This window comes from Doryrhamphus excisus, linkage group LG19 (genome assembly GCF_037039965.1).
Source record: "Doryrhamphus excisus strain RoL-2023G ecotype Guam linkage group LG19, RoL_Dexc_Guam_v1.1, whole genome shotgun sequence".
NCBI classification, from domain to species: domain Eukaryota; kingdom Metazoa; phylum Chordata; class Actinopteri; order Syngnathiformes; family Syngnathidae; genus Doryrhamphus; species Doryrhamphus excisus.
In genome coordinates this window covers 6,961,696-6,988,361 of record NC_136375.1, presented here as the reverse complement: position 1 = coordinate 6,988,361, position 26,666 = coordinate 6,961,696, and the positions used below count along the sequence as shown (strand labels likewise).

At 42.8% G+C, this 26,666-nt stretch overlaps 1 protein-coding gene across 1 annotated transcript; it reads right to left on the bottom strand.

Moving 5' to 3' along the window:
* Positions 1-314: 314 nt before the first annotated feature.
* Positions 315-26,029, bottom strand: LOC131106730 (multidrug resistance-associated protein 1-like). Its single transcript, XM_078799250.1, has 30 exons — positions 25,864-26,029; positions 25,158-25,255; positions 22,876-23,001; positions 22,605-22,742; positions 20,402-20,521; positions 18,098-18,159; positions 17,510-17,632; positions 17,208-17,411; positions 16,893-17,070; positions 16,570-16,731; positions 16,088-16,180; positions 15,805-16,008; positions 14,308-14,454; positions 14,127-14,214; positions 13,868-14,064; positions 11,472-11,648; positions 11,235-11,402; positions 10,935-11,145; positions 10,650-10,722; positions 9,442-9,547; positions 8,369-8,576; positions 7,653-7,963; positions 7,392-7,591; positions 7,129-7,255; positions 5,674-5,775; positions 5,456-5,602; positions 4,251-4,409; positions 3,190-3,356; positions 1,689-1,883; positions 315-1,418 (listed from the first exon to the last, which is right to left on the bottom strand). Exons 1-30 carry the CDS (start codon positions 26,027-26,029, stop codon positions 1,310-1,312), a joined length of 4,566 nt encoding a protein of 1,521 aa, XP_078655376.1. The 3' UTR covers positions 315-1,309.
* Positions 26,030-26,666: the final 637 nt, after the last annotated feature.

The window sequence follows — 26,666 nt, the reverse complement described above, 5'->3', positions numbered from 1 at the left end:
GGAACATGGAGAAAACCCATGCATGCACGGGGAGAACATGCAAACTCCACACAGAGATGGCCCAAGCTGGAATCAAACTCGGGTGTGTGGCCTGCGCGCTAACTACTCGTCTACCGTGCAGTCATTCAGAAAGCAGTACTCATTAAAAGTTAACCTTACAATGCTGCGTATTCACATTACTAGGAAAATCTTAGGAACCGGATTGCCTTAAAATATTCAAGTACGCATTACTAAAAGTGTTTAGTTGTTAAAACAAAGAGACAAAAATTTGAAGGGAACACCAAAATGGTTTATTTAAAACCACACTACAGCTTGATTTTTAAAATATGAAATCGGATCATTCATATAACCTCGATTATGAAAAGTACTCAGGGACTTTTTTCACGTTTAGAAGAATGGCTTATGTCACCAACGTGCCTATGTCACCCACACAGTGGACAAAAAAGGAAGCGGGTGTTTGAAGACACAGGAAGCGGCTGGAAAAGAGGCAAGACAACTAAAGACAAGGAAAATTAAATGTGGCAAAACAGCAATTGAGTAAGTCAAAGTAAGTCAACCAGGTAAGTCAAAGATGAGATGTGGCACTGACTGAGAGAATGGGATCTAACTCCCGCCCCTTCTAGCCCTGTGTCCAATCAGAGAACATCTCTTTTCCCTCCCAGTTAGAATGAGCCAATTGGAACATTCATTCATTCATTTTCTACCGCTTTTTCTTCACGAGGGTTGCGGGGGTGCTGGAGCCTATCCCAGCTGTCTTGGGGCGAGAGGCGGGGTACACCCTGGACTGGTGGCCAGCCAATCACAGGGCACATATAGACAAACGCCAATTGGAACAATCCTTTCTAAAACTTTGATTTTTTAAAAATATTATGGTTTTAATAAACTTGTATGTAGTAATTCTTGTATTAATATATATTAATGCCTTTTTCTATAAATTGGTTGGTCTTTATGACTTTATTTATTTATTCAAGTATGTATTTATTTATTAATTCTTAGACCAGACCAGATTGGGGTTATATAGTGAATTAATTACCTCCTCTATGAATAGGTTGGTCTCTATGAATAAAAAAAAATAATGTATTTTTTTCTGTATTTATTTATTCATAAATAATCAGACCAGATCACATTAGGACTTGAATTACAACTCATTAGGGATGGTGTTGTTCACGGTAACAGTAGTGTAGTCATATTTACATGAAGCAAGGGTTTGGGTAAACCTACATATAAAACCTGTCCAAAATCTTTTACAGTCAATGTGTTGACTGTCTATATAAATATAGATATATGCACACATGTTTTTGCTTGTGTATCAAACTAATCCAGCCTGATGACACATTTGATGGAAGTGGCCTTGCTGTTGGAGGAGCTGTGAAGGGGAGTCCATCTCCACGATGGAGCCGTGGTCCATGACAATGATCCTGAGAACACAGAAGCAACCTGAATGATGCCTGTCAGTGGCTAACTTTGTCTTGTATGACGATTAATATAATTGCAATTACACCACACTGAAATGCATCAAAATCTGACAACGGAATATTCGATATATTTCAAAAACCACGCTGGAGGTCTCAATGACTTCATTTTCTGCACTGCTCATATTCATGCATTTTTAGAAGAAACATTCTGAAAGAAAGTCACCTCACAAATCATGTTCTAACAAAAAAAAAAAATGGAAAATGAAATTCTACCTTGTGTAGTCCATGACTGTATTCAGGCGGTGAGCAATAGTGAGGATAGTGCAATCGCTGAACTGAGTCCGTATGGTGGATTGGATCAGCTGGTCCATCTCCAAATCCACAGCTGCTGTGGCTTCATCCAGAACGAGGATTTTGCTTTTTCTCAGCAGGGCTCTTGCTAAGCACAACAGCTGCCGCTGACCAAGACTGCACACAAGTAAACTCTATAATTATAATTATATAACTATAATTTCATGAAATCTGACCTTCATGACACAGTATAAACATTTGGGAGCAAATATGGGATGAAAGAAAAAGGCTAAAACTACAGTATAGTTGTCTATTTGTGCAGTGTGGGACAAAATGACGTGGTGCGTTCAAGGACCAGCCAACAAAGTGTAATGAGTCCGCGCTCACAAGGGATGAGCGAGCACACCACTATTTGTATCTGTCTCCCCATATGTTTATTTCTAGTGTGAAATTGACATGGATTGATGACAAGTTGCTATATGGATTGTTTATTATTCAGCTACTATATAGTATGTACTGTGTATGTGTGTAAGTGACCCTTCAGACTTCTTTCATTCTTATTAATAAGCTGTGTGAAATTGGTGATTCATGCAAACATGCCATGGAAATAACCCGTCAGCTTTGTTGACTGTATTTTTCTCAAAAGCACCACATACTATACTGTTTTGTTTTGGGGCGGGGGGTTTACACCTTAATCAGACCAAACCATTTGTGCGTTAGTGGTGGTAGGGGGATTCTTGACTCTATTTTCGAATACAATAAAGTCAAAAGCTTTTCTCCGGGTACTCCGGTTTCCTCCCACATTCCAAAAACATGCTAGGTTAATTGGCGACTCCAAATTGTCCATAGGTATGAATGTGAGTGTGAATGGTTGTTTGTCTATATGTGTCTATTGTCTATATTTTTGCATGTAAATATGGAACATTTTCTCCGCCAAATCAAGACATTTTGAAAACAGAATGATTAATCACATTTTCATGAGGGACACAGCCCAGAGATCAGGAAGACCTGAGTTTGTTTCTCCGCTTGTGGAGTTTGCATGTTCTCCCCATGCGGGGGGTTTTCTCCGGATATTCCGGTTTCCTCCCACATTCCATAAACATGTTATCTTCATCGCTGACTCCAAATTGTCCATAGGTGTGAATGTGAGTGTGAATGGTTATTTGTCTATATGTGCCCTGTGATTGGCTGGCCACCAGTCCAGGGTGGACCACGCCTCTCACCCAAAGACAGCTGGGATAGGCTCCAGCATACCCGTGACCCCGGTGAGGATAAGCAGCATAGAAACTGGATGGAATCCTGAAATGATAGTTCCTTCCAGGAGTAAAGTGGTCATGTAAAAGTTTGGACACATTTTCCCATTTCAAAAGAAAGTATGACCAAACGTGAAACAATACCTTGAAAAGATGGGCACATGAGTGGATGTGTGTGCTGTTCAGTGGTATTGTAATGTCGATGTGGACCCGCTGGTTCCAAGATGTACCTGAGGTTCTCTCCTCCTTCACAGCATTGGTGCTTAAGTTGGTCAGGTAGCGTGGCCACAAAGCTGCCAAGATGAGCAAGTTCCAGAGCTCTCCACAGCTCCTCATCTGAACAGGTATCAAATGGATCCAAGTTCATCCTGAGAGATCCTGAAAACAACACTGGATCCTGGAGGAAGCATGTCAGGAATAACTTCAGAATCTCTTAGACCAATATGAATGTGATGTGATGACCGTGGCTGAAGTCTAGTGTTTCGCTAGCCATTTAGCATGGAAGTACCACAATGATGCACATTAGCAAGTAATCAAATCTTACCTTTATGGGTTCCCACATAGTATCAGCATTTGGGAGCAAGTATGAGGGGAAAGAGAAAGGGGGAAAATACATCCATACATCCCTCTGGGCATCGGAGAACGGTGCCCAGAGGGCACTTACTTGTCATTTAATTGTTCCCGAATATAAACACTTTTAAGGTATTTGTTCAAATTAATTCTTCGTAAAAAAAAGTCATTATTCGTGCCGTTCCAAATACCATATTCGGGTTCGGCTCCACCCCTAGCTTAGCTTAGCTTAGCTTCTTGGAGCACAGCACACAAAAACATACACTTTTCCCCGAGTTGTCTTGAACGCAGCATAATGGTAGGATTGAACAGTAGCTGTTTGGAGGGGAGGGGCTTGGCAATAGCTGCATTCAGAGCCCTACCGCATTTTTTTTCATCATATTGAAACGCCGGAGATCCGGCACTGTGCCGGAATACTTTAAGCCCTGAGCCTGTCATTATTTACATCCACTATGATTTTTATCTATACTAATTACCAGATTTGATAGGAACTCTGGGAATTCAGTTAAAAACTGTGAATGGACCCAGGGAGGCGATACGCAATGATAAGCACTAAGTGCTCACGTTCCTTCCGGGCTTGGTGTGAAATATTGAGAATGATTCATTCAAAAGTTTGATAATGGGTAAACTGCTTAAGTTGAGTGAAAGATGGCTGCAACTCCTCTCCCACTAGATTTAGTGGGATGTGGAAGTTGGACCATTGTGAATTGCTGGAGCTTACCTGAGGAATGATAGTGATCCTGGAGCGAAGGTCATGAAGGCCAATCTGGGCAATATCAACTTCATCAATGCAAATCCGTCCACTGGCTGCCTCCAGAATACGAAAAATTCCCAACGCTAAGGATGACTTCCCTGCTCCGGTTCTTCCAACGATCCCCACCTAGCAACAGTAACATCACTGACATCATCACCAATGTTGGTGAAGAATTGTTCAAGTGCACTGCTTCACGTTTACATTACTGGCTGGAGACCCCTGATTTACAGTTTATGACTCAAAGAGTGCTAACGTAGGTCTGCGTTTACTGACTGCAGCTAATCTTGGCACAACATCTGTAGCGGAAATGTGGTCATTAAACATTTTTTGCAGGACTACACGTTAGAGCCCGACCAATATACGTATCAGGACAATTATGACATTCATTCATTTTCTCAAAACTTGTCCCTCATGAAAATGTGATTAATCATTCTGTTTTCAAAAACAGAAAAGAAAATGTTCCATATTTACATGCAAAAATGTTTTCCGGTTCTTTTGACTTTATTCATTCATTCATTCATTCATTTATCCTCCCTATCTGTGTGGAAGTGGTAAGTTTTGGGCTATTTAAGTTTAAAGGAAATAACTTGAAGGCTACCGTTTAGGTCGCTAGCTCTCTAGTTTGCGAGTTAGCATGTGTCTCAAGACCCTGCAGTTGCGCAATATGTTGTAATTAAAAAAAGTATAAATGTGACTATAGTCGTGTTTTGTCATGTCTACAGGGCTCTAATAATGCTTTGTTCATTTTAATCTGAAAAAAATAATTTGTCTACCCACCAACTATATGTGGTTTCTTAAGTTTTTATTATTTGCCGTTTTATTACTATTATTATATTTATTTATTTATTACTGACTGATTTTCTTTATTCTTGATTTGTTTATTTATTTTTCATCTTATTTTGTGTAGAAAAATAAAAAGTAACATATTTGAGAACAGTGGAATGTTTTATCAGAGCTTTTCCTGTAGAAAATCGGAACCAAAGCAAAGTGTATTCATGTTTCTGTTTTTTTGTTTTGTTTTGTTGAAAACCTGATGTGGCCCAGCCTCACCCAGACTCTAGCTCCAGTGCCCCCAAGTAAATTGAGTTTGAGACCCCTGCCCTAAATAATCATGTTAATGGGAACAGCCAGGAATAATCATTTCCTCAGTTTTAACAGCAATGGGTTCCAACCTTCTCTTTGTCATGGATATTGATGGAGATGCCCTTCAAGGCCCAGTCAAGACCTTTACGATACTGCAGCCCGTAGTCCTCAAACTGGATGCATCCTTTAGTTGGCCAGTCAGCTTGTAGATAATTGTCTGTGTTTACCCAAGCTGCCTGTGGATATGGAAGTTGATCAGAATTATGAAAACAAACCAGTAAAGTGTATTTCTTGTGCAGAAACGAACCTCTTTGGGAGTATTTGCATACTCCTTTACTCTTTCTACTGACACAATGTTGTTCTCCACATCAGTCCAGGATCGAACAATCCAGCTCAGAATCCCTGTCACCTGCATGAAGAATAGATTTCATGTGAGGACGTTTGTTCTTAACCTCTTGGAATTGGGCATAACCTTTTTTTGGAATTCCCAATCCTGATGTGAAACATGAACACATATTTCTTTCCCTTTTTTTCCCTTTTCTGAGCATTAATACGGGAAAACAAGTTCATATGAGCAAGCTTACAATGCTGTCATTGGGGTGCACTTATTTCGACTATGAATCCCTCTAAAAAAAAACATGGTTTATTATGCATGCTGTGATCATGCATTAAAGGGGACCTATGATGCTTTTTCCACTTTTCTGACCGATAAATGTAATTAGAATGTTGTATATTCGTGTTAAACGATGCCAAAGTTTCAGATAATAAGCTTTGCGCATTTGGAAGTGAGCCTTGAAACCCGATTGGGATGGCTGAAAACGCTCAGTTTGAAAAGGCGTGGTCACAGCGGTCGGACTTCTTTATATGGTTCATCGTTAGGAAGTAATCTGAGCGTGTGACCAATCACAGCGGAGCGGGCATGCCCGGAGGCGGGCCATGGGTGGAATAACTTTAACCAGACTATGTTGGCAGGAAGCACAAATCAAAGAAAATATAGCAGGAATAGGTGCAGATTCTGCAAAATCTAAAAAGTTTTCTGTGCGGGTTATTGTGTGTAGCTGCTCTATAGGAGACCACAACGCAACACAATAGATCCCCTTTAACCAGTCCGCAGGTAAAAAAATGCTGATGGCAAACCAGCATCTTGTTGAGTATTTTTAGCCAAATGAAGAGCTAGGTATCCACAGCTATTAGCGAGACGTTGAATTAGTTAGCTAGTGTCCATGCGCCGAGGAAAGACATTTGGGTGGTGTTTTAAATGATGAAAATAGGGCAAGATACTGCAACTATTACATTTTGTTATCACTGTACGTGATAACGCATGATTGCAAATTTCCCACTGAGGGACGAATACAGACATTTCTTATTCTATCTTTATATGAAACATTGGTAGAAGTTTTTTTTAGAGGACTTCATAGGTATATCCCAATGACAGCATTGTAAGCTAGCTGAAATGAACACATTTTCTCATGTTATAATGCACAGAAAACAGAGGATTGTAGTGTAGTTCCCCTTCAATGACTTTTGGTTGGATGCAAATCACATGATGACATAAATGTACAAAAAAAAGGCCCCCACATGACAAGCAACCATCGGGGGCTGAACAAACCAAAGAGCGGTCTCAGCAATAACTCGGACAAGCGACAGGTGGAATTACAAAGACAATAATCATCTAGGATAGAATGATGCCTTTTTCAATGTAGGACACGTTAGACTGTGAAGCCGTCATTGAATTCCAGATTGGTTGTTGTGTGTTTTGAACCTGGAGAGAATGTGTCACTGCCAAACCCACGACGCCCGGACTGAGGTCATGCCGACTTCGCACTGACAGAACAGCAGCAGCCAGAACCAGAAGGTTCCCCAGAAACTCCAGATTCACTGCCAACCATCTGATAGACATCAAGGTTCAGTCAAGGCGTCTATAGGTTAGATTTCATCAAAGGAAATATGTTGACATTTCTATCACATTTAGCAGGATTGCAATCATAAATAAGCAACAATTACATTTACTTCGTTCCAACGCACCTGGTCGCCACAAATCGCGGAAAATAAGCGGCTTGGTTTTTGTCAATGCGATGGTCAGCCTGCTGCACAAACCGTTGCTGCTCACCAAAGGCTCGAATAACGCAGACCCCCTGCACGGTCTCGTTGAAGTGGCTGTAGATGGGTGAGCGACTGACCGCCTCCAGTCGCCGAAGCTGACATGACGTCGCCACGTAGAAACTCTGCAGAGCATGGCAATGAAAACCCACTCAAGAAGGTGCTGTCAAGGAGAATCAATGTCACCTGTATGAAGATATAGAAGCAGGTGAGCGGGAGCAGCACCAGCCCACAGAAAGGAGTGGCCACCAAGACAATGATGCAAATTTCCAACAGCTTGAACAGGTAGCCCAGCATCATTTTGAGGCCTTCAGGAATCATGCAGTCAATGGCGTCAATTTCCTTGGAGAAGCGGTTCAGAAGGTTTCCACTGGGTGTCACCTCAAAAAACGACATTGACGAACGCAGCACATTGTGGAGCAGATCAGCATGAAGGTGGCGTGATGCTACGATCCCACCCAGAGCGATGGCCAGTGTAGTTCCAAACATGGCCATACCTGGAGGATAATCAAGTCGGACATTATCAAGACCAAATAGTGGAACTGTGAGAAGCAGGGAGAACCTTAGTGCAGACCTGCTAACATGTATGAATTTGTCAGCATGCAATTTGACTGCATTTTGTTTCAGTTCAAATAAATAAACAAATAGATATGATCAGATTCACAATGGTATTTCAAAAAAATATTTCTGTCCCCCCAGTGGAGGAATGACAGAAAACAGTTGAGGACCACTGCTTAAAACTCTTCTGGTTTTGTATGTTTATGTATGTATTTATTCTTATTATATTATTTTTTTTCCTTCCTCTCTTCTGGCATTGTGTTTTATTTTGAAGTGTTTAAGCTGTGGTCAAATAATGTCACTATTTTTTTTTTTTGTTGGACAAATTCAATAAATTTTGAGACCTTGGGTGACACCGAGCGCTCCAAAGACACTCAGTTTTAGCACATGGTCAGTCTGGGTCCCGTTGATGGGAAGGTCGTCAGCCCACAGACTTAACCAGTAACTGTAAGCTAACGAGGCCGACTGCTGGAAGGCACACAGGAAGATGATGGTCATGATGAAGGTCAAGCCGACGGTTCTGAAGTATTCTTGGTATACTTGCAGCTTTACCTGACGACAAAAGGCAGATGAGTGAGAGCGCAGTCTGGAGCATTCACCGCCCCCCCCACCCCCAATTCACACACATGCATGTTAAAAAGCCATGTACACACACCGACAACAGGCACAATACATGCAAATAAACACGCACACGCTGATATAATATTCACACGGACCAACATTCACACCGTTTAAACTTAGGTTATTCAGCGTGCATGTGTGCAGAAAAATTTATTTGGTGCAACCGGAAGCTCAGTTCAGTGTAACCGAAAGGCATTTGAAACTGGGTTGTGAGTTTCAGAATAAAATACACTCATACTATACTCGGTTGTTTGTCTATATGTGCCCTTTGATTGGCTGGCGACCAGTCCGGGGTGTACCCCGCCTCTCGCCCGAAGACAGCTGGGATAGGCTCCAGCACTCCCCTGCGACCCTCGTGAGGATAAGTGGTAGAAAATGAATGAATGAATGAATCATACTACACTCATAAAGTTTAGCTAAATTTTAGCTAAACATGCTAAAAGCCTATGAAAGTTTTAAAAAATGTTTACAGGAAGACACCACTACAGCTACTTCCGATTTTGCCGCTTCAAAATAATGTTCTCAATTTTATAGGCTTCGCTATAAAAACTTCCTACTTGAGAGACAAGGACTCATTGTTCATTATTGTGCGTACATTTACAATCCATAAGAACAAACCACTTGTTTAGCAAGAGTGTCACCTCTTTGCTGAGACGACTGGCTGGATCAAGCTGGCGAGCTGGCGGAAAAATACTTTGTACAGCTACCCTGGCCTTGCTGACTTGCTGACTTGTCCAAGTACTGTAGGATTTAGTGCTGAATAGTACTGAAGTACTGTAAAGCAACAATAACTTACTCTGCCAACGTGAGCTGTGTCAGCCTGAGTGAGTTTCCCAGAATCATCGGAAGGCAAGTCGTTGAGCGTCTCCATCAGCTGAACACTGGTGGCCCCTATGTCACAGCTGAAATAATGGAGGCAAATAAGGTCAAGTAAGGGTACATGTACAAGTTGACATGAATTTTCCCGTGTCATCTCAATATAGTATAGTTTTTTTTAGCTCACAAAATTCAAGATTTGTCAATATGATGACAGTGACTGTCAACGCCAACAATTTGTGTCTAATGTTTTTTGTCCTATAATGTGTAAAAAGAGGTGCTTCAAGGGGAAAAAACTACTTTGATGGCTATGAAGGCTGTGCATGAGAATAGCATAGCATAGCATAGCATAGCATAGCATAGCATAGCATAGCATAGCATAGAATGCCTTTATTGTCAGTATACACATGTACAATGAGATTGAGAGCAGCTCCTTTTAGTGCAAACATGGAATAAAAAAAATTAATAAGACTATAAATAAAACAGGTAAAAATAGATACATAATTAAAATTGTAGTGATATTCATTCATTCATTCATTTTCTACCGCTTTTTCCTCACAAGGGTCGCTGGGGATGCTGGAGCCTATCCCAGCTGTCCTTTGGGCGAGAGGTGGGGGTACACCCTGGAGTGGTGGCCAGCCAATCACAGGGCACATATAGGCAAACAACCATTCACAGTCACATTCATACCTATGGACAATTTGTTTTTTTGAGTCTGTTTGTTATTTCTACTTTTGTATTGTTTGTAAACATCTCAGTGATTGGATTGCCAATTGTCAGCTGGGATAGACTCCAGCTTCCCCTGACCTATGGCCGTGAACGTGATGGCTAAACGAGTTATTTGGGATTTGGACTCTGGGAGACTGATTTACTTGTTTTAGCCAGGCAATGCTATGTTTTGTTATCTTTCATAAAACCTGTTGTCTTGTTCCTGGTAGCTAAACTTCAGTTGGTCATGTCCTTTGGTACTGTAGCAGCGACCGTAATCCCTGCTTTGGTTCATCAGAGTTCATTGGTTCCATTTCTGCAATACTACATTCCACCAACATCTGAATGTCTTTTGAATGGCTGATGTTCATATTTTACATCATCTATCAATTGTTATGCTTGAAAATGCTTAATGTAGGCAAAACATGCTTAAATGTGCTTTTTTTTAACTACTAATAGGCATATTCAATATGCTCTTACCTGATGAGTTGCTCCTGAGAAAGATCAATAGAGAAGTCAGTGATACTCAGGCGAGACAGTGACTTCCTGCTGACTGCAAACACAACAAACATTTAATCTTATATTGTTTGTATGTATATTTATATATATATATCAAAGTTGTCAATCGATTAAAATATTTGATCGCTATATATATATAATATAACTTATATATATAATACATTATATATAATATACGTATATATATATATACACATATATAGGTACATATAATAACACACACACAGACGTGTTGTTCTTTAGTACCGTGTTCTCCAGCAAAACTACTCTTTTCCTTGTAGGTGGTGCTTTCTTTGGACTGGTTTCGGCTAAAGTTGTGGATCAATTGGGCAAAAGCTCCTTTCTGGTCCATCAGTTCCGGGTATGAGCCCATCTCAGAGATGTGACCCGCCTCCATCACCACAACCAAATCAGCTTTTGGCAGCAAACTGACGCTGTGAGTGACAAGCACTCGTGTCTGCACAAAAGGAAACAATAAAACAAATTTCTCTTATGCCATTGTTGAGAGCAATGGCCATACTCCATGCTGTAAAATCAGCTCCCCACCTTGTTCTTCAGAAGTCCTTTGGGTCCAATGACTCGATCAAAGATGTGTTGCCCCACATGAGCGTCAACAGCGGACAGCGGATCATCCAGCAGATAAACATCTGACTTCCTGTACACAGCTCGAGCCAAGCTTACTCTTTGCTTTTGACCTCCAGACAAGTTCAGTCCCTGCAGCCGGTCATCATGCCATCATCTGCTGGCCAACATCCACGATACCTCCTTTATCACAGAATTTACCTTTTCTCCAATTTCTGTGACATCTCCAGCCGGGAGGACTTCCAGATCCGGCAACAGAGCACAGGCCTCAAGCACACGGTGATACCAGCTCTCCTTTCTTTCCAAGCCAAACAAAATATTCTCCGTCAAAGTGGCGTTCTGAATCCAGGCCTGTTGAGGAACATATCCCATGGAACCCTGGAAAGCCAAGTGGAATTGGACTTAGACAGACGTTCTTCATCCACAAAGGAAATTGGTAGCAAAATTGACATTTTTCAATAAGATGCAGTGCAATATGAATAAAATAATAAAAACAACAAGATGATGCAATGTCAGCAAACATTACATGTGAATTCGGAAAAGCTAAAGCGAAAGTGAAACGCTTTTAAAAAGTGCGAAAATCGAAATTTCGAATGAACACAGGAGCCGTTCGGAAGCCACATGGGTGTGCACGTGTGCGTGTCTGAGTTGCTTTTATGCATTTATTCATTCATTCATTCATTTTCTACCGCTTTTCCTCACGAGGGTCGCAGGGGTGCTGGAGCCTATCCCAGCTGTCTTCGGGCGAGAGGCGGGGTACACCCTGGACTGGTGGCCAGCCAATCACAGGGCGCATATAGACAAACAACCATTCACACTCACATTCATACCTATGGACAATTTGGAGTGGCCAATTAACCTAGGATGTTTTTGGAATGTGGGAGGAAACCGAAGTACCCAGAGAAAACCCACGCATGTACGGGGAGAACATGCAAACTCCACACAGAGATGGCCGAGGGTGGAACTGAACCCTGGTCTCCTAGTCTGCGCTCTAACCACTAGACCGCCGTGCCGCCCTTATGTATTTATTGTTTTCATTATTTATTTATTTTATTTATTCACCCTTTTTTTAAATAGGGGTACATGTGGGTTGGCTCTGCAGGGGCTGGGTGTTCCATCTCTGTCGCGTGGGCTTCCATGGGGCAGTGTTTTGTTCTGTCTCTGGGCGGGGCGGTCCAGTGTCGGTGGTCAGGCCTTCCATATTTGCAGCGCACAAAAGATGACCTCATCAAAGCGCCTCTCAAGCGTGTAAACAAATTAGAGCTATCACTAGGGGTGCTGATCGATCGGCCACAGATCGGTATCAGCCAATATCAGTGAAAAAGGACTATATTTGCTTTAAAACGCCGATCTACTCCACCGAACAGATCGCCCTCGCTGCAGCATACAGAACAAGCATGTCTGCCATGTGTGGGACTTCCTGTCTTTGTGAGAGTGATAGAAGTTTAGCACCTTGCAAAACGTGCCTTAAAAAAGTGTCTCTGGGGTGGCGCTTTAAAAAGCTTTAGGTTGGTGCGGCATTTGGGGGTTCACAAATGTTCATAGAGAAGTACAGAGAAGGTCAGAGGGAGCTGCATTGTGGTAAGATGTTCTGTAGGTGTGACAGAAGAGTTCAAGATGGAGGTGGGACTGAATCAGGGATCAGCTCTGAGCCCCTTCTTGTTTGCAATGGTGATGGACAGGCTGACAGATGAACTTAGACAAGAATCTCCATGGACTATGATGTTTGCAGGTGACATTGGGATTTGTAGTGAGAGTAGGGAACAGGTGGAGGAGATGCTAGAAGAGTGGAGGTTTGCCCTGGAAAGGAGAGGGATGAAGAATAGCCGCAGCAAGACGGAGTATATGTGTAGGAATGAGAGGGACCCAAGTGGAAGAGTGAGGTTCCAGGGAGAAGAGATACAGAAGGTGGAGAAATTGGAGTACCTGGGGTCAACAGTCCGGAAGAATGGAGATAGTGAAAAGGAGGTGAAGAAGCAGGTGCAGGCAGGATGGAACGGGTGAAGAAAAGTGTCAGGCCATCAAGGAAAGGAAAGGTATACAAAACTGTGGTGATAGCAGCCATGTTGTTTGGTCTAGAGACAGGAAGCAGAACTGGAGGTAGCAGAGATGAGGATGCAGAGGTTCTCATTGGGAGTGACCAGGATGGATAGGATCAGGAAGGAGTACATCAGAGGGACATTACATGTTAGAGGCATTGGAGATAAAGTCCTTTAGGCCAGACTGAGATGGTTGGGACATGTCCAGAGGAGCGATAGTGAATATATTGGTAGAAGGATGCTGCCAGGTAGGAGGCATAGAGGAAGACCAAAGAGGAGGTTTATGGATGTAGTGAAGGAGGACATGAGGGTAGTTGGTGTAGAAGACAGGCTTGGATGGAGGAGATTGATTTGCTGTGGCGACCCCTGGAGGGAAAAGCCCAAGGATAAAGAAGCGGGTGCGCCGTAAGATTGTTCCAATGTATAAAAAAAAAAACATGGTGTGGCTCAAAAAAGGTTGAAAAACACCGGACTAGAGACTGAGTGACTTCTGAGATCGACTAACATTTGACAGAATGCTGACACTAATGCTTTGAGTAATGTTGCCCGTATACTCACCCGAACCAGGACAGAGCCCCCCCTCTTCTCCATCTCTCCCAAGATGGCCGACAACAGTGAAGATTTTCCTGAACCTACGTGGCCGACCACAGCCACCAGCGTTCCGCTCTTTACTTTCAGGTTGACTCTCTGCAAGCATGGAGGTCCATCACCGGACCAAGCAAAGTATCCCTCTTCAATAAGAACTCCATCACCATCTAGGGAAGAGAAAGTCCACAGGTCTGATTCCTTCTTTGCACTGAGAAATGTACATTTGTACCTTTGGAAAGAGGAAGCCTCTCCGTGTTGTCCCACTTCAGTTCATCTTGGCACAGGAAGCTTCCCAAACGTCTGAGTGAAACAAAAGCCTGACTCCCCCAAAAGACAGTCAGGACAACACTGGCAACTATATCTTTTTTTCCATTGTGGATTTCATTTGTCCCAACATGGCTGAGACTTGCCTGCATGGTGGTGCTCATGGCGAAAGGGAGCTGACTCAAAGGAGTTTTCAATATGTTGATGAGTGCCACAGATACAAATATTTTCTCAGCATCAAGAACGTTTCGCTCATCAATCAGCACATAAACTGCAAACACGGCAAAGGCAATCTAAAAGAAAAAGACAGATGATCGAGTTTTGTTTTCAATATTTAACATGATGATCCGTGAGTCAAACTGCAAGCGAAAACTTACCTGGATGAGCTTAAGAACTACTTCTACCACTTTTCAGCCACTATTTCTACTGAGATTTGTGCAAAGCAGAAAACAGCAGTAGCATCAGACTGGCTGGGTCTCAACCACCAAAGTGGCGTTACCATGCATAGCACCTATCATGGCGTTCACATTTGAACTGCTTTATTCACAACTTTTTAATTGTTTTTTTTATTTGGGCAAATACACGAAACACCACAGTGCATCTCCCACACCAATCAAAATACAACTGTCCATTATTTACATCTGTATTCAACTATCTGATCACAAGCTCCAAAGGAGTAGGCTGAAGCAAAAGCTTATGAATGCCTACCCCTTTTTGCAAGATATAATCATGTTCATGCCACTGTCTTGTTTTCCCCTGTTATTATTATCATTGTAATATTCATTCATTTTCTACCGCTTTTTCCTCACGAGGGTCGCGGGGTGCTGGAGCCTATCCCAGCTGGGCGCGAGGCGGGGTACACCCTGGACTGGTGGCCAGCCAATCACAGGGCACATATAGACAAACAACCATTCACACTCACATTCATACCTATGGACAATTTGGAGTCGCCAATTAACCTAGCATGTTTTTTTTGGAATGTGGGAGGAAACCGCAGTACCCGGAGAAAACCCACGCATGCACGGGGAGAACATGCAAATGCAAACATGCAAACTCCACACAGAGATGCCCGAGGGTGGAATTGAACCCTGGTCTCCTTGCTGTGAGGTCTGTGCGCTAACCACTAGACCGCAGTGCCACCCCCAACCATAACTTCTATCTTCAATTTGACAGCGCCACCCTCACTCCATCCCCGCTCATCCGCAAGGTTAATTGGCAACTCCAAATAGTTGTATATGTATGTATATATATATGTGCCCTGTGATTGGCTGGCGACCAGTCCAGGGTGTACCCCGCCTCACGCCCGAAAGGTGGCTGGGATAGGCTCCAGCACCCCCCCGACCCTCGTGAGGAATGAAAGTTATGGGTGGGCGTTGTCGTGTTTTTGGGACCGATGATGATAATATCTGTTTTGTCACTATTAAGTTTGAGAACATTTTGTTCCATCCAAGTTTTGATATTAGCTAAGCAGTTGGTGAGGGTGGAGTAGATGTTGGAGGTGATGGAGGTGGTAAAAATGTATAATTGAATATCATCGGCGGCGCTGTGGAAATTGAGGCCATGTCGACGGATGATATTGCCAAGTGGAAGGATGTAGAGGATGAAGAGAAGAGGACAGGAACAATCAAATATGCAATTCTCACCAAGAAGGAGGAGGAGTTGAAGGATGCCAGTGAGACCGAGTAGAGGACCTGAGACTTCTTCAGAGTGTCTAGTTCGCCGTCTCTCAGGGCACCGACGCGACGCAAGAAGGCGTCCTCCCAGGCATAGAATTTGACGATCTTCACTCCACTCAGAATCTCGTTCATCAGTTTGATGCGACTGTCCATGAAGTTCATCTGCACTTCCTGAGGACATCATGTTCGGTCTTGTTGGAGGGTGTTGCTGTAGTAATGTTGAAATGCATTTCAGTTTTTCTCATCTCACCTGAAGCTTGCTCCTCAACTTTGCAATGACTCCATTCAGAGGGAAGATCAGGACAATGGCAGCGATGCCAGCCAAAGCCGATGGCCCAAGTAGCTGACAATTGGAAACAAAGCACTCTTTGGAGATGGAAGAGAACTACACTTCACTTTCGCAGCACTTGGGGTTACCGGGTTGACTTAAAGTAGAATGGGAGGTAGAGCCTTCAACTATCAGGAAAAATATCCCTGATTCAGTCCGAATCTTGTCCCAGGCCCAGCCATGAGGGGGGGCCCAGAACAGGTCCCTCATTCTGTTTCATTTCAAAATGTGTTGATTTGGAGGCAAAAATGTGCCATATTCATTCATTGGAACTGGGAACTGATTATGGGATGCACCCAATTGTAATCTGATGCATGTTCAAATGAAATAAAATCATTACATATCCAAAAAGCAACATGGAAGACCATGCAAAGAGCTAAAGAAATACAAGAAGTTTGTCTTACTTTGAACAGGAAGTAGAAGCACAGTGCGATCTCAATGGGGGCCACCCACACACTGTTGACGTAAACGACGAGGTCCATCATCTTCTGAGTGTCCACTGAAACCAGGTTGATGATTTCTCCCACAGCACACTGGCGGCGAGTGGCACTGCTCATCACCAAACACTGATGTACATACATACAAATAACCACCTTCAAGCATCTCCACATGTTTGGCGTGACAGCGAGCAAAAAAGGAGCAGCACGGCCATACTACCACTACGACTCCCACAGAAAAGTCATTCATCCAAGATGTCAGAGTATCAGATTGAACCAGCTTCGGTTACCTTCCTGTAGACAAGACCCATGATGGCGGTTTTGAGCCTCATTCCGACTGTGAAGCAGCGATACATGTACTGATGGTGCAGGAGGGACTGCAGGCAAGACAGGATAAAGAGCAGACCGGCAAACAGAAAGCCCTTCCACATGGCCGCCTCTCCATCCCGCATGAAGCCCAGCAGGAGGCTGGTGGATGCACAGACACAGAAGACAGGGTTGCAATGACTCCATATTGGAAGTTCTTTTCTAGAAGTCGACTCTCAACGCAGATCAACCACAGTGTAGCATTTTAGATTGGAATAGAACCAAGTTGTTCCACACACCTGAGCACCTGTGGGACTGCGAACATGAACGCGTCATGCAGGAGCAGGAACAATGTTCCCCAAAGGAAATACGGAGCAAAAGTTCGCCCAAGCGTACACAGCAAGAAGTGAACGTAGCTGTGGCATTTTTGGGGCTTCCTTAGCAACTCTCTTTTCTCATCACAGTCAGACCTAGATGACCCACAAGGGATGGACTTCTTTCTGCTGAAGATCAAGAACAGCATGGAGTCATCTTTGTTCATGCTCGAACCACCGTCACTGAATCAAAGTTATTGCTGCTGGGGGGGGGGGCAGCGTCTTACCGCTCACACTGCTGCGCCCAGGCCGCTTCCAGAGCACACATGATGCGTTTGGATGAGTCCTCATTCCGTAGAGTCCACAAGTCTGCTGCCTGAAGAGGGCACCGGAAACCCTGAATCACCAAACTGAAAGAGAGAAACATTTCACCCTTTCCTTAGTTTTGGTCTGGGAAAACTACTACTGCCCCAACAATCCCAATCATTCATTCATTCATTTTCTACCGCTTTTCCTCACGAGGGTCGCGGGGGATGCTGGAGCCTATCCCAGCTGTCTTTTGGGCGAGAGGCGGGGTACACCCTGGACTGGTCGCCAGCCAATCACAGGGCACATATAGACAAACAACCATTCACACTCACATTCATACCTATGGACAATTTGGAGTGGCCAATTAACCTAGCATGTTTTTGGAATGGGGGAGGAAACCGGAGTACCCGGAGAAAACCCACGCATGCACGGGGAGAACATGCAAACTCCACACAGAGATGGCCAAGGGTGGAATTGAACCCTGGTCTCCTAGCTGTGAGGTCTGCGCGCTAACCACTCTCCACTGTGCCGCCCCAATCCCAATCAAACAATAAATGTTTTTCTACCTGCTGAACCAAAAGAAGAAAAACCTGGAAAGAAAGGAGGCGTCTTCTTCTGGACATTGATTCTGAAAAGAAAAAGACAAAATCTCATTCAACAAAAACAGTTTTGTACCTGTCAATCCCATTTTCTCCATATTTTTCCCAAATTATTCCAACTTATTCCCTTATTTAATCAGCAAATGTTCAAAGGTACGGAGTAGGTGTTCATTCCCTGCTAAATTTAATCAGTTGGTCATTATTATATACAGTAAACCTCGGATATATCGGATTCAATTGTTCCCACTATAAGCAAAATCCGTTATATGCGTATACCGGAAAATGTCCGTTTTACGCATATATCGAATTTATATCCGGAATATGCGTAAATCGGATTTTATCCGTTATGAAAAGGCACTTCCTTGACTATGTTTCCAATGTACCTGGACTGGGCAATGAAAAGAGACGTAAGGTAATGAGAATTTAACTTTATTGGACTCTGAGCATAACAAATTGTTAATTAAGCTAGGCCCTGTTACACCCGTCAGGCCTACGTTATTTCCAATAGTGAGGTTAAGATCTCATTCACTGCTGTGCTAATATTATTGACGTCACTCACTTTTATATTTGTCCTAAATCTGGAGCCAGGAGAAAGACACGATGCGGCCATCCGATATATACGAGGGAAATTGGAACGGGACTGGAGATTTTGGCCGAAATAGGCGAAATCTGTTATAAAAAAATCCGATATATGCAATGAATTTTTATTGGAAATGCATTACAGAAAAATTGGTTCTTTTTTATCTGTCCGTTGTGATCGAATTTCCGATATATCCGAGTCCGATATACGTATCTGAGGTATTAGTATATATACTATTATATAGTCAGTTCATTGCACTACTGTACATATTACTGTTATTATTATATCTTGTCACATTCATACTGTGCAAACTGTTTATAATCTGTATAATCTGCAATAGCCATATTATAGTCATTTATATCCCTGTATATATCCACACTGTATTATAGTCACAGCCTGTTATAGTTTGTACATATATCTGTCCACTTACAGCTCTATTCTATTTCTATACTTACTTACTACTAAGGTATTTATAAATTTGCACTTCTGGTTGGATGCTAACTGCATTTTGTTGCCCTGTACCAGTGACATGAGCAATAACAATAAAGTTGAATTTAATCTAATCTATTGTTATTTTGACTTTATTATTGCTCTTTCCAAGCAAAAGTGTATTTTCCGATGATTATTCATTGCTTTCTACGTGTCTACATGGAAAGTAAGGCTGATTCTTTTATTTAAAAGTAATATAAGAATATGGACATTGACTTGGCTGCTGAAATTTGGGCATGCAGTGACGATGCTAGTGGCTTCCATGCTAATGAGCAAAGCAATCACTCCTGTTTGTTGGGTGCATGGAGAAGTCGCTTTTGTGTTTGTGGGCTAAAATGAACAGTAATTACCCAGAACTTTCCACAATGGCATTGAAGACATCCGCTTTGAATGTGATGATGTCCGTTTTCTTGCCGCAAACGACAAGGGCATTACATTACATTCATATTATCTACATACTGTATTGTATATAACTCTGGGAAAAACTGTTGATTTTGTTAATACTTGGGTTGTTTATATTGTTTATTTTTCTATATTGTGTATTTTGTACTGCTTAACTGATTCTGTACTCTTGCTGCTGTGCAATACTAATTTCCCCACTGAGGGACGAATAAAGGCATATCTTAATCTTAATCTTAATTATTGTAACATCTGACACACCAACCAGTCCGTGGCTCCAGAAAGGCTCTGGAGGGGCTAGGATGCCCTTATGGAAAAAAATATATAGTATTGCAGTATATTGGCAAACATAATGCAATGTATTAGGAAATATATTTCCATATATGGGATCTTATGTTTATATTTTCCAATATATTGCAATATATGCATAGATCATATATGTGTATATATTGATACATATAAAAATATCTTGCGATCAAGACCAAAAAAGGACTATATTTTTACATATATAAAATTGCATATAATTTGGGATGTATAAACTCATATATATTTGGATTTCATATATTTCAATATATTGAAAGCAGCAATCATTTGTATATTCTGCAATATATTGCGCTATATTACATGAATATATAATATATTGCATAATATATGTACAAAAATATATTATTCCATGTATTTATAATATATAATGTATTGGAAAATATAATGGAAAAATAATATATTATAATATAATACAATATATTTAAAGTAATATATTGATAAATGTATTTATTTTCGTAAGGGTGGTCTCCATTGCCTACCTCCACAAACAGAAGACGCAACGGTCGGCGATCTGAGAAGCCACTGAGAAGCACTTGAAGGACTTGGAGGCAAAAACAGATGAAGAAGGCCACAAAACGAACAGCATCTGACAAGAAACCCTGAAATAGAGATTTAAACATTGGCAAAGAGCAAAAAAAAAACCTAATCATTCATTCAATGTGTTGTTTGGCCTCCTCACAGAAGTTCATGTGTGCTCCCCTTCTAGGAAACAAAGACTTAGCAGCAACTTGTCAACTGTACACTAGTGTTTAAGAACGCGGTGTGAAATGAAAGCTGGCCTTTCAGCGGGCTGTGACATTTGACATCTGGAGGAAAAGGAACACACTTTTGTCCTTGTCCACACGGGAACATTCCTGGGATCTTTGTTCTAGTACGCATTTGAACAAATGTCAAACACAAGGTACGCCTATTTGTACGTGTGGTGCTGGAAACAGACGGAACCCCGTGACACACCAAACCATAGAAGAAGAAAGAACATCTTTCACTTTCTCTTCCACCAGTCATTTAGGAGAAGAAAACAACCAAATATCAGAACTGCTTGCTGACGTCATCCTTTTCATACAGTAGCAAATTTGCTTGTCTACAAAGAAACCACAAGCAGGCATTTTCACATTTTCCCACTCTGGAAGCCGCTCTTCAGGCAACCCAGAATGCCGTTTCCGTGTGGATGAAGGCTGAACGCTGTAGAACAACCAGGTTTAGAGACAGCTCCTTCCCCCTGGCCATCAGACTGCTTAATGCCAATTAAGCCCCTGTACCTGCCCACACGCATAACCAAAAAATTATTGTTATTTATTCTCATTCATTCATTCATTTTCTACCGCTTTTCCTCACGAGGGTCGCGGGGGGTGCTGGAGCCTATCCCAGCTGTCTTTGGGCGAGAGGCAGGGTACACCCTGGACCGGTCGGCAGCCAACCACAGAGCACATATAGACAAACAACCATTCACACTCACATTCATACCTATGGACAATTTTGAGTCACTAATTAACCTAGCATGTTTTTGGGAGGAAACCGGAGTACCCGGAGAAAAGCCACGCATGCACGGGGAGAACATGCAAACTCCACACAGAGATGGCCGAGGGTGGAATTGAACCCTGGTCTCCCAGCTGTGAGATCTGCGCACTAACCACTCGACCGCCATGCCGCCTGTTATTTATTTTAAATTATTTAAATTATTTGTACAAATTACTGTTTACGCTGTACATTGTTGTTCATATTTGATGTCATCTATTTATTCTCCACATTATTATTTATTATTTATTATTACACGGGAGCCAGGCAACGACATTTCGTTGGCAATTTAATTGCTGTGTTATTGTGCAATGACAATAAAGAAAGTCTATGTCTATGAAAGCATGAAATACCCTCACTCTTACATAACATCCATAACCTGATGGATGGCTGAACCAAAAAGGAATCAAATATTATAGGTTGGGTATATTGTGTTGTTCCAAACTGCTATTCCATGTGTAAGCTATAGAGGGCAGTCCGGTTCAACATGCTGGTTAGAGCAAGCCTTTGGAGGAAGAAGGCCAGAATAAGAAATGGACAAAGTGTTGACCTGTAGTTATTCAGCCGCCATTGTAATATCATTGGCAACATCAACATGTGACACAGACTGTTCTGTGTCGCTCTGTCCCCATCCCCGACTGCTGAACGCCAGTCATCATTCCATTGGCTGATCCGGGCATGCCCTGGGGTCTCACCAACAAACGCAGCTTTCTGATTGGATGTTTTCATTGTTCCCCAGTACTCGCGAGAGGCGGGGTACCCCCTGGATTGGTCGCCAGCCAATCACAGGGCACATATAGACAAACAACCATTCACACTCACATTCATACCTATGGACAATTTGGAGTCGCCAATTAACCTAGCATGTTTTTGGAATGTGGGAGGAAACCGGAGTACCCGGAGAAAACCCACGCATGCACGGGGAGAACATGCAAACTCCACACAGAGATGACCGAGCGTGGAATTGAACCCTAGTCTCCTAGCTGTGAGGTCTGCGCACTAACCACTAGTACGCCGTGCAGCCTGTTCCTCAATGCTAATATTTGTAAAGTATTTGTTTCAATTCATTATTTGTGCCGTTCCGAATACTGTATTCGGGTTTGGCTCCACCCCTAGTGTACATATACTCTATACTGTGTACATGTACTATATACATATATAAAATACCTGATCAGTCATTTCTTCCACAACAGCCTTCAGAGGAACCATGGAGCAAAGAACCAGAAGCATCCAAAAGAGGAAGAGGAGGACAGATGAACGAGTACCTTTCATTCTCTCCGCATGGATTATAACGACGGACAGAACCTGGTGAAGAACAATGTTACATCATCTGGAGCCCTACATCTCCAAATGATAGCAGGAGATGGATTGAGGGACTTCTAGTACAGAGAACCCCGTTTATCTGCAAAGACCAAGAAATGGACACAGAGACTCGTACCAGTGAAGAACATCGAACTAGCGGGCTGAGCAGGAAGACCATGTGACTGTGGAGCTCCTTGTTCTTCTTCACCAGGAGGTAAAATATCTCCAGGAGACTAAACGACGCCAGAGTGAGACTGAGGAGCTGCAAAGATCAAACAAAGACATTGAAATAGTTGAAGGGCGTGAAGGAGATACACACCAGTCATCGTTCCTCAGCCTATTTCATTGATTGGATTGATTTGGAGCAACAACTTTCATGTTTGAAGGCTATAAAATGCCGTACCTCGTGGTGACCACTAGGTGTCAGTGTTTACAATTTTTCTTTTTTGCTGAAACAAATGTCTTTTGTTGCAGTTGATGAATGGCTCAGAGTGCTTCTTCCTCCAGCAAAGACATCAGAAGCTAAGAGGCTGAGATTTGAAACTGATAGTATTTATTCGTTTATCTGTACTGTACAGTCAGACTGGGCAATATATCGATATTTCTTTTTTTAAATATCCATATTTGCTTTAAACACTATCAACCCCAACTATATCGTTGATATCGATATAGACTAGATTTCAACTGTATCTCCCTCATGCCTGCAAAAAGAAAGCAGGAGGGCGGAGCAGAAGCCCGGAGGCTCAGTAGACGCTAACAGGCTAGCACGTCTGCGGTGGAAGAAGTGGGCAAGGAATAAGCAGTAACTCTGTAATATGGAGGCACTTACATCCAGAGCATTAAATAAATCCTGACATAAAACTTGGCCCAAACTCCAATGAGGAATGTGTGCGATGCCATGAAAGGAAAAGCAACCTATCACATAGCTCAAACGTTGCAACAGTGGGAAAAAAATGCTATAAAAACCTGCTGAGAACCATGGACTCGCCATGTCTGGCCAAGTTTTGAAGAACCCAATTATTTAGCACAAGCTCTAGCACAAATGTAGAAGAAAGTTAGACATCTGCTAATAGGCCTGATGCAGTTGACACAAAATGAGGACATGCTTGTCTTCTAAACATTCATTCATTTTCTACCGCTTTTCCTCACAAGGGTCATGGGGGTGCTGGAGCCTATCCCAGCTGTCTTCGGGCAAGACAGCTGGGACAGACGTGGTACACCCTGGACTGGTGGCCAGCCAATCACAGGGCACATATAGACAAACAACCATTCACACTCACATTCATACCTATGGACAATTTGGAGTCGCTAATTAACCTAGCATGTTTTTGGAATGTGGGAGGAAAACCGGAATACCCGGAGAAAACCCACGCATGCACAGGGAGAACATGCAAACTCCACACAGAGATGGCCGAGGGTGGAATTGAACCCTGGTCTCCTAGCTGTGAGGTCCGCTAACCACTCAACCGCCGTGCCGTCATCTTCTAAACATGGTTTCCTAAAAATACTACTGTTTACTTTCAAGTATATTTGACTCTTAAACCAGTCACTCCTTCATATTTCCTTCTTGGAGTTGAACATAGCATTTCTTTTCCAGAGCTGCACAGTGCTCGAGTGGCTAGCGTGTAGGCCTCACAGCTAGGAGACCCAAGTTCAATTCCACCCTCCGCCACCTCTGTGTGGAGTTTGCATGTTCTCCCCTGCATGTTCTCCCCATGCGTGTGTTTTCTCTGGGTACTCCGGGTTTCCTCCCCCATTCCAAAAACATGCTAGCTTCATTGGCCACTTAATTGGCTTAATGGCCACTCCAAAATGAATGTGAGTGTGAATGGTTGTTTGTCTATATGTGCCAATGTGGGATTGGCTGGCCACCAGTCCAGGGTGGACCAAGACGGTCCTGTTGGTGGAGCTCACCATGCCATGGGAGGAGAACTCAGAAGCAGCCCATGAGAGGAACCACGCCAAATATACAGACCTAGCGTCAGAGTGCAGGGAGGCCGGGTTGAGAGCCATTACTTGCTATGTTGAGGTGGGGACCAGTCACAATAACTACAGTATCAAGCCAAGATGGAATATATTGTTTCGTCTGGGTGGACATTTATCTTAGTTTCTTCCCATCGTGTTATGACTGTCTACAGCCGACGCTCCGACCACAAACAACCCCCACGGGTTTACTTACCAGTGCAGACATCCCTACAACATGCTAACCCCTTGCTAACCATGCTAGCCGTTAGCCAGCACCGCAATTATGCAGATGAAAACAACCCATTTCTACCCAAACGGCTTGAAATTATTAGCCACTTGCTATTGTTAATTCCAAAATACACCGGGAGCCTCCGGTTATTCTACTTATTCATTTCTACAACAATACAGGACTTGAAAGACTACAGTATATCGGACAAACAACTTCATTCTTACTTTCAAATCCAGTCTCCAATTTTGCCAAAGTTGTCCATCTGCGGTAGAGATGGGCTTTTTTGGCTCTTTGACGGGAGTCGGATCTTGGTGAGCCGTTCCTTTAACAGAGCCGTTCAAAAAACTGGGTAATTTGGCTCATTTTTATATTAGGTTTAAGAAGCCAGCCAGGCTTTAACTCGTTTTATCTTGGAAATAATCACTGGGAGGAATTAATTTAGATATCCCATCAATATGAGTTGGAATTATTCAGAAATACTGATTATAACCTTTTAAAGTCTGATCTGGATTCACTGTAAATATTCCACAGGGTGGTGTCACCCCGCTGCTGCTCTCCAGGCAGGGGGCATTCACGTGTTTCTGTGTTGCTGGATTTTTATTTTTTTTTTTACTGGCCCACTCATGTGAAGGCACGGTGCAACGCTGGGCTGCGCTCCTCCCCATGTCGCTCATGTTAATGAGCCGTTCAAAAGAACCGGTTCGTTCGTGAACGTCACAACACTAATCTTCGGTGCTTAGCCAGAGATGACTTCATAAATGAATGCAGGGTAATAATGATTATAATGAGTAACTCCAACCACTTTTACATTTCACACAAACTAAAGTGCCATGTTTGTGTTTTGAACAAATGTAGACAAATGTCAACAGACAAACCTTGTTTTTTTTAACTTAGTGGGGCCCGCCCATTTTCTGGCGTCCATTATCTTACCGTCTTGGTGCAGCACAGTATGGACAACGGGATGGGCTGGCGTTGGGGGCGGAGCTGCAGGTAGAGCAGGTAGAGGGGGCAACAGGTCCACAGGAAAGAACAGGGGAGCCAAACCAGCACAGTGTGTTGGAAACACCGGGTCAGGTCTGGTGTGGCAGTGTACCATGTCAGGTTCCAGTCCTGAAAACAAACATGCCATCAAGAAATAAGGAAACAAATCTCGGTTTCTGTCTTCCTTGGCCATCACAAACTCTTGGTTTTAGCCTGAAGTTGTTGGGGGGTGACGCTTGGCTGAGTGTGGTGTGTGGAAAACAAGGACATCTTTGGGATGGATCGCCAAGGACACAAGTGTCGTGGAAGGTCCTCAAAGAAGAGTGGAAGCTGTTCACAACACTTTTTGGAGGTGTCTGTCCATGAAGTGTCCTGATGTGATGGCGTGCTTAACATTCAGCTTGAAAAGTTCGACTCACCCACAAAGGATCCAAACCGCTCAGTCGACACAAATCCTCCATTTGTCTTCCACTGGTTTGAGCTTCTCTGAAGGCTCAGCTTTTTAAAGCTTGCTACTCTGTGAGGATGCTGAGTTGAAATTTAACACCAAGCTGGCAAATAAAGGGTCATGTGACACAGAGTTCACACACACTCGCCATGTTTGCTAACGCATGCACGTTCATGCATATTGGCAAGGTCACTTCATGTAGAAAGTATGTCCAATTTGAGAAAAAAATTATAGAACAAATCCAGAAAAAAAAACACCGGCCCCCAACTGTCAATTGTTACATTTTTTTGGTGCCCCCGTCTGT

Excerpts from the sequence above, each read along its gene's own strand:
- LOC131106730 (XM_078799250.1), bottom strand. The coding sequence starts at position 26,029 with ATGGTACACTGCCACACCAGACCTGACCCGGTGTTTCCAACACACTGT. Across the intron at positions 11,403-11,471 it reads TCACAGAAATTGGAGAAAAG|GGACTGAACTTGTCTGGAGG; the intron begins GTAAATTCTGTG and ends GACCGGCTGCAG. Across the intron at positions 1,419-1,688 it reads ACAGTCATGGACTACACAAG|GATCATTGTCATGGACCACG; the intron begins GTAGAATTTCAT and ends CTGTGTTCTCAG.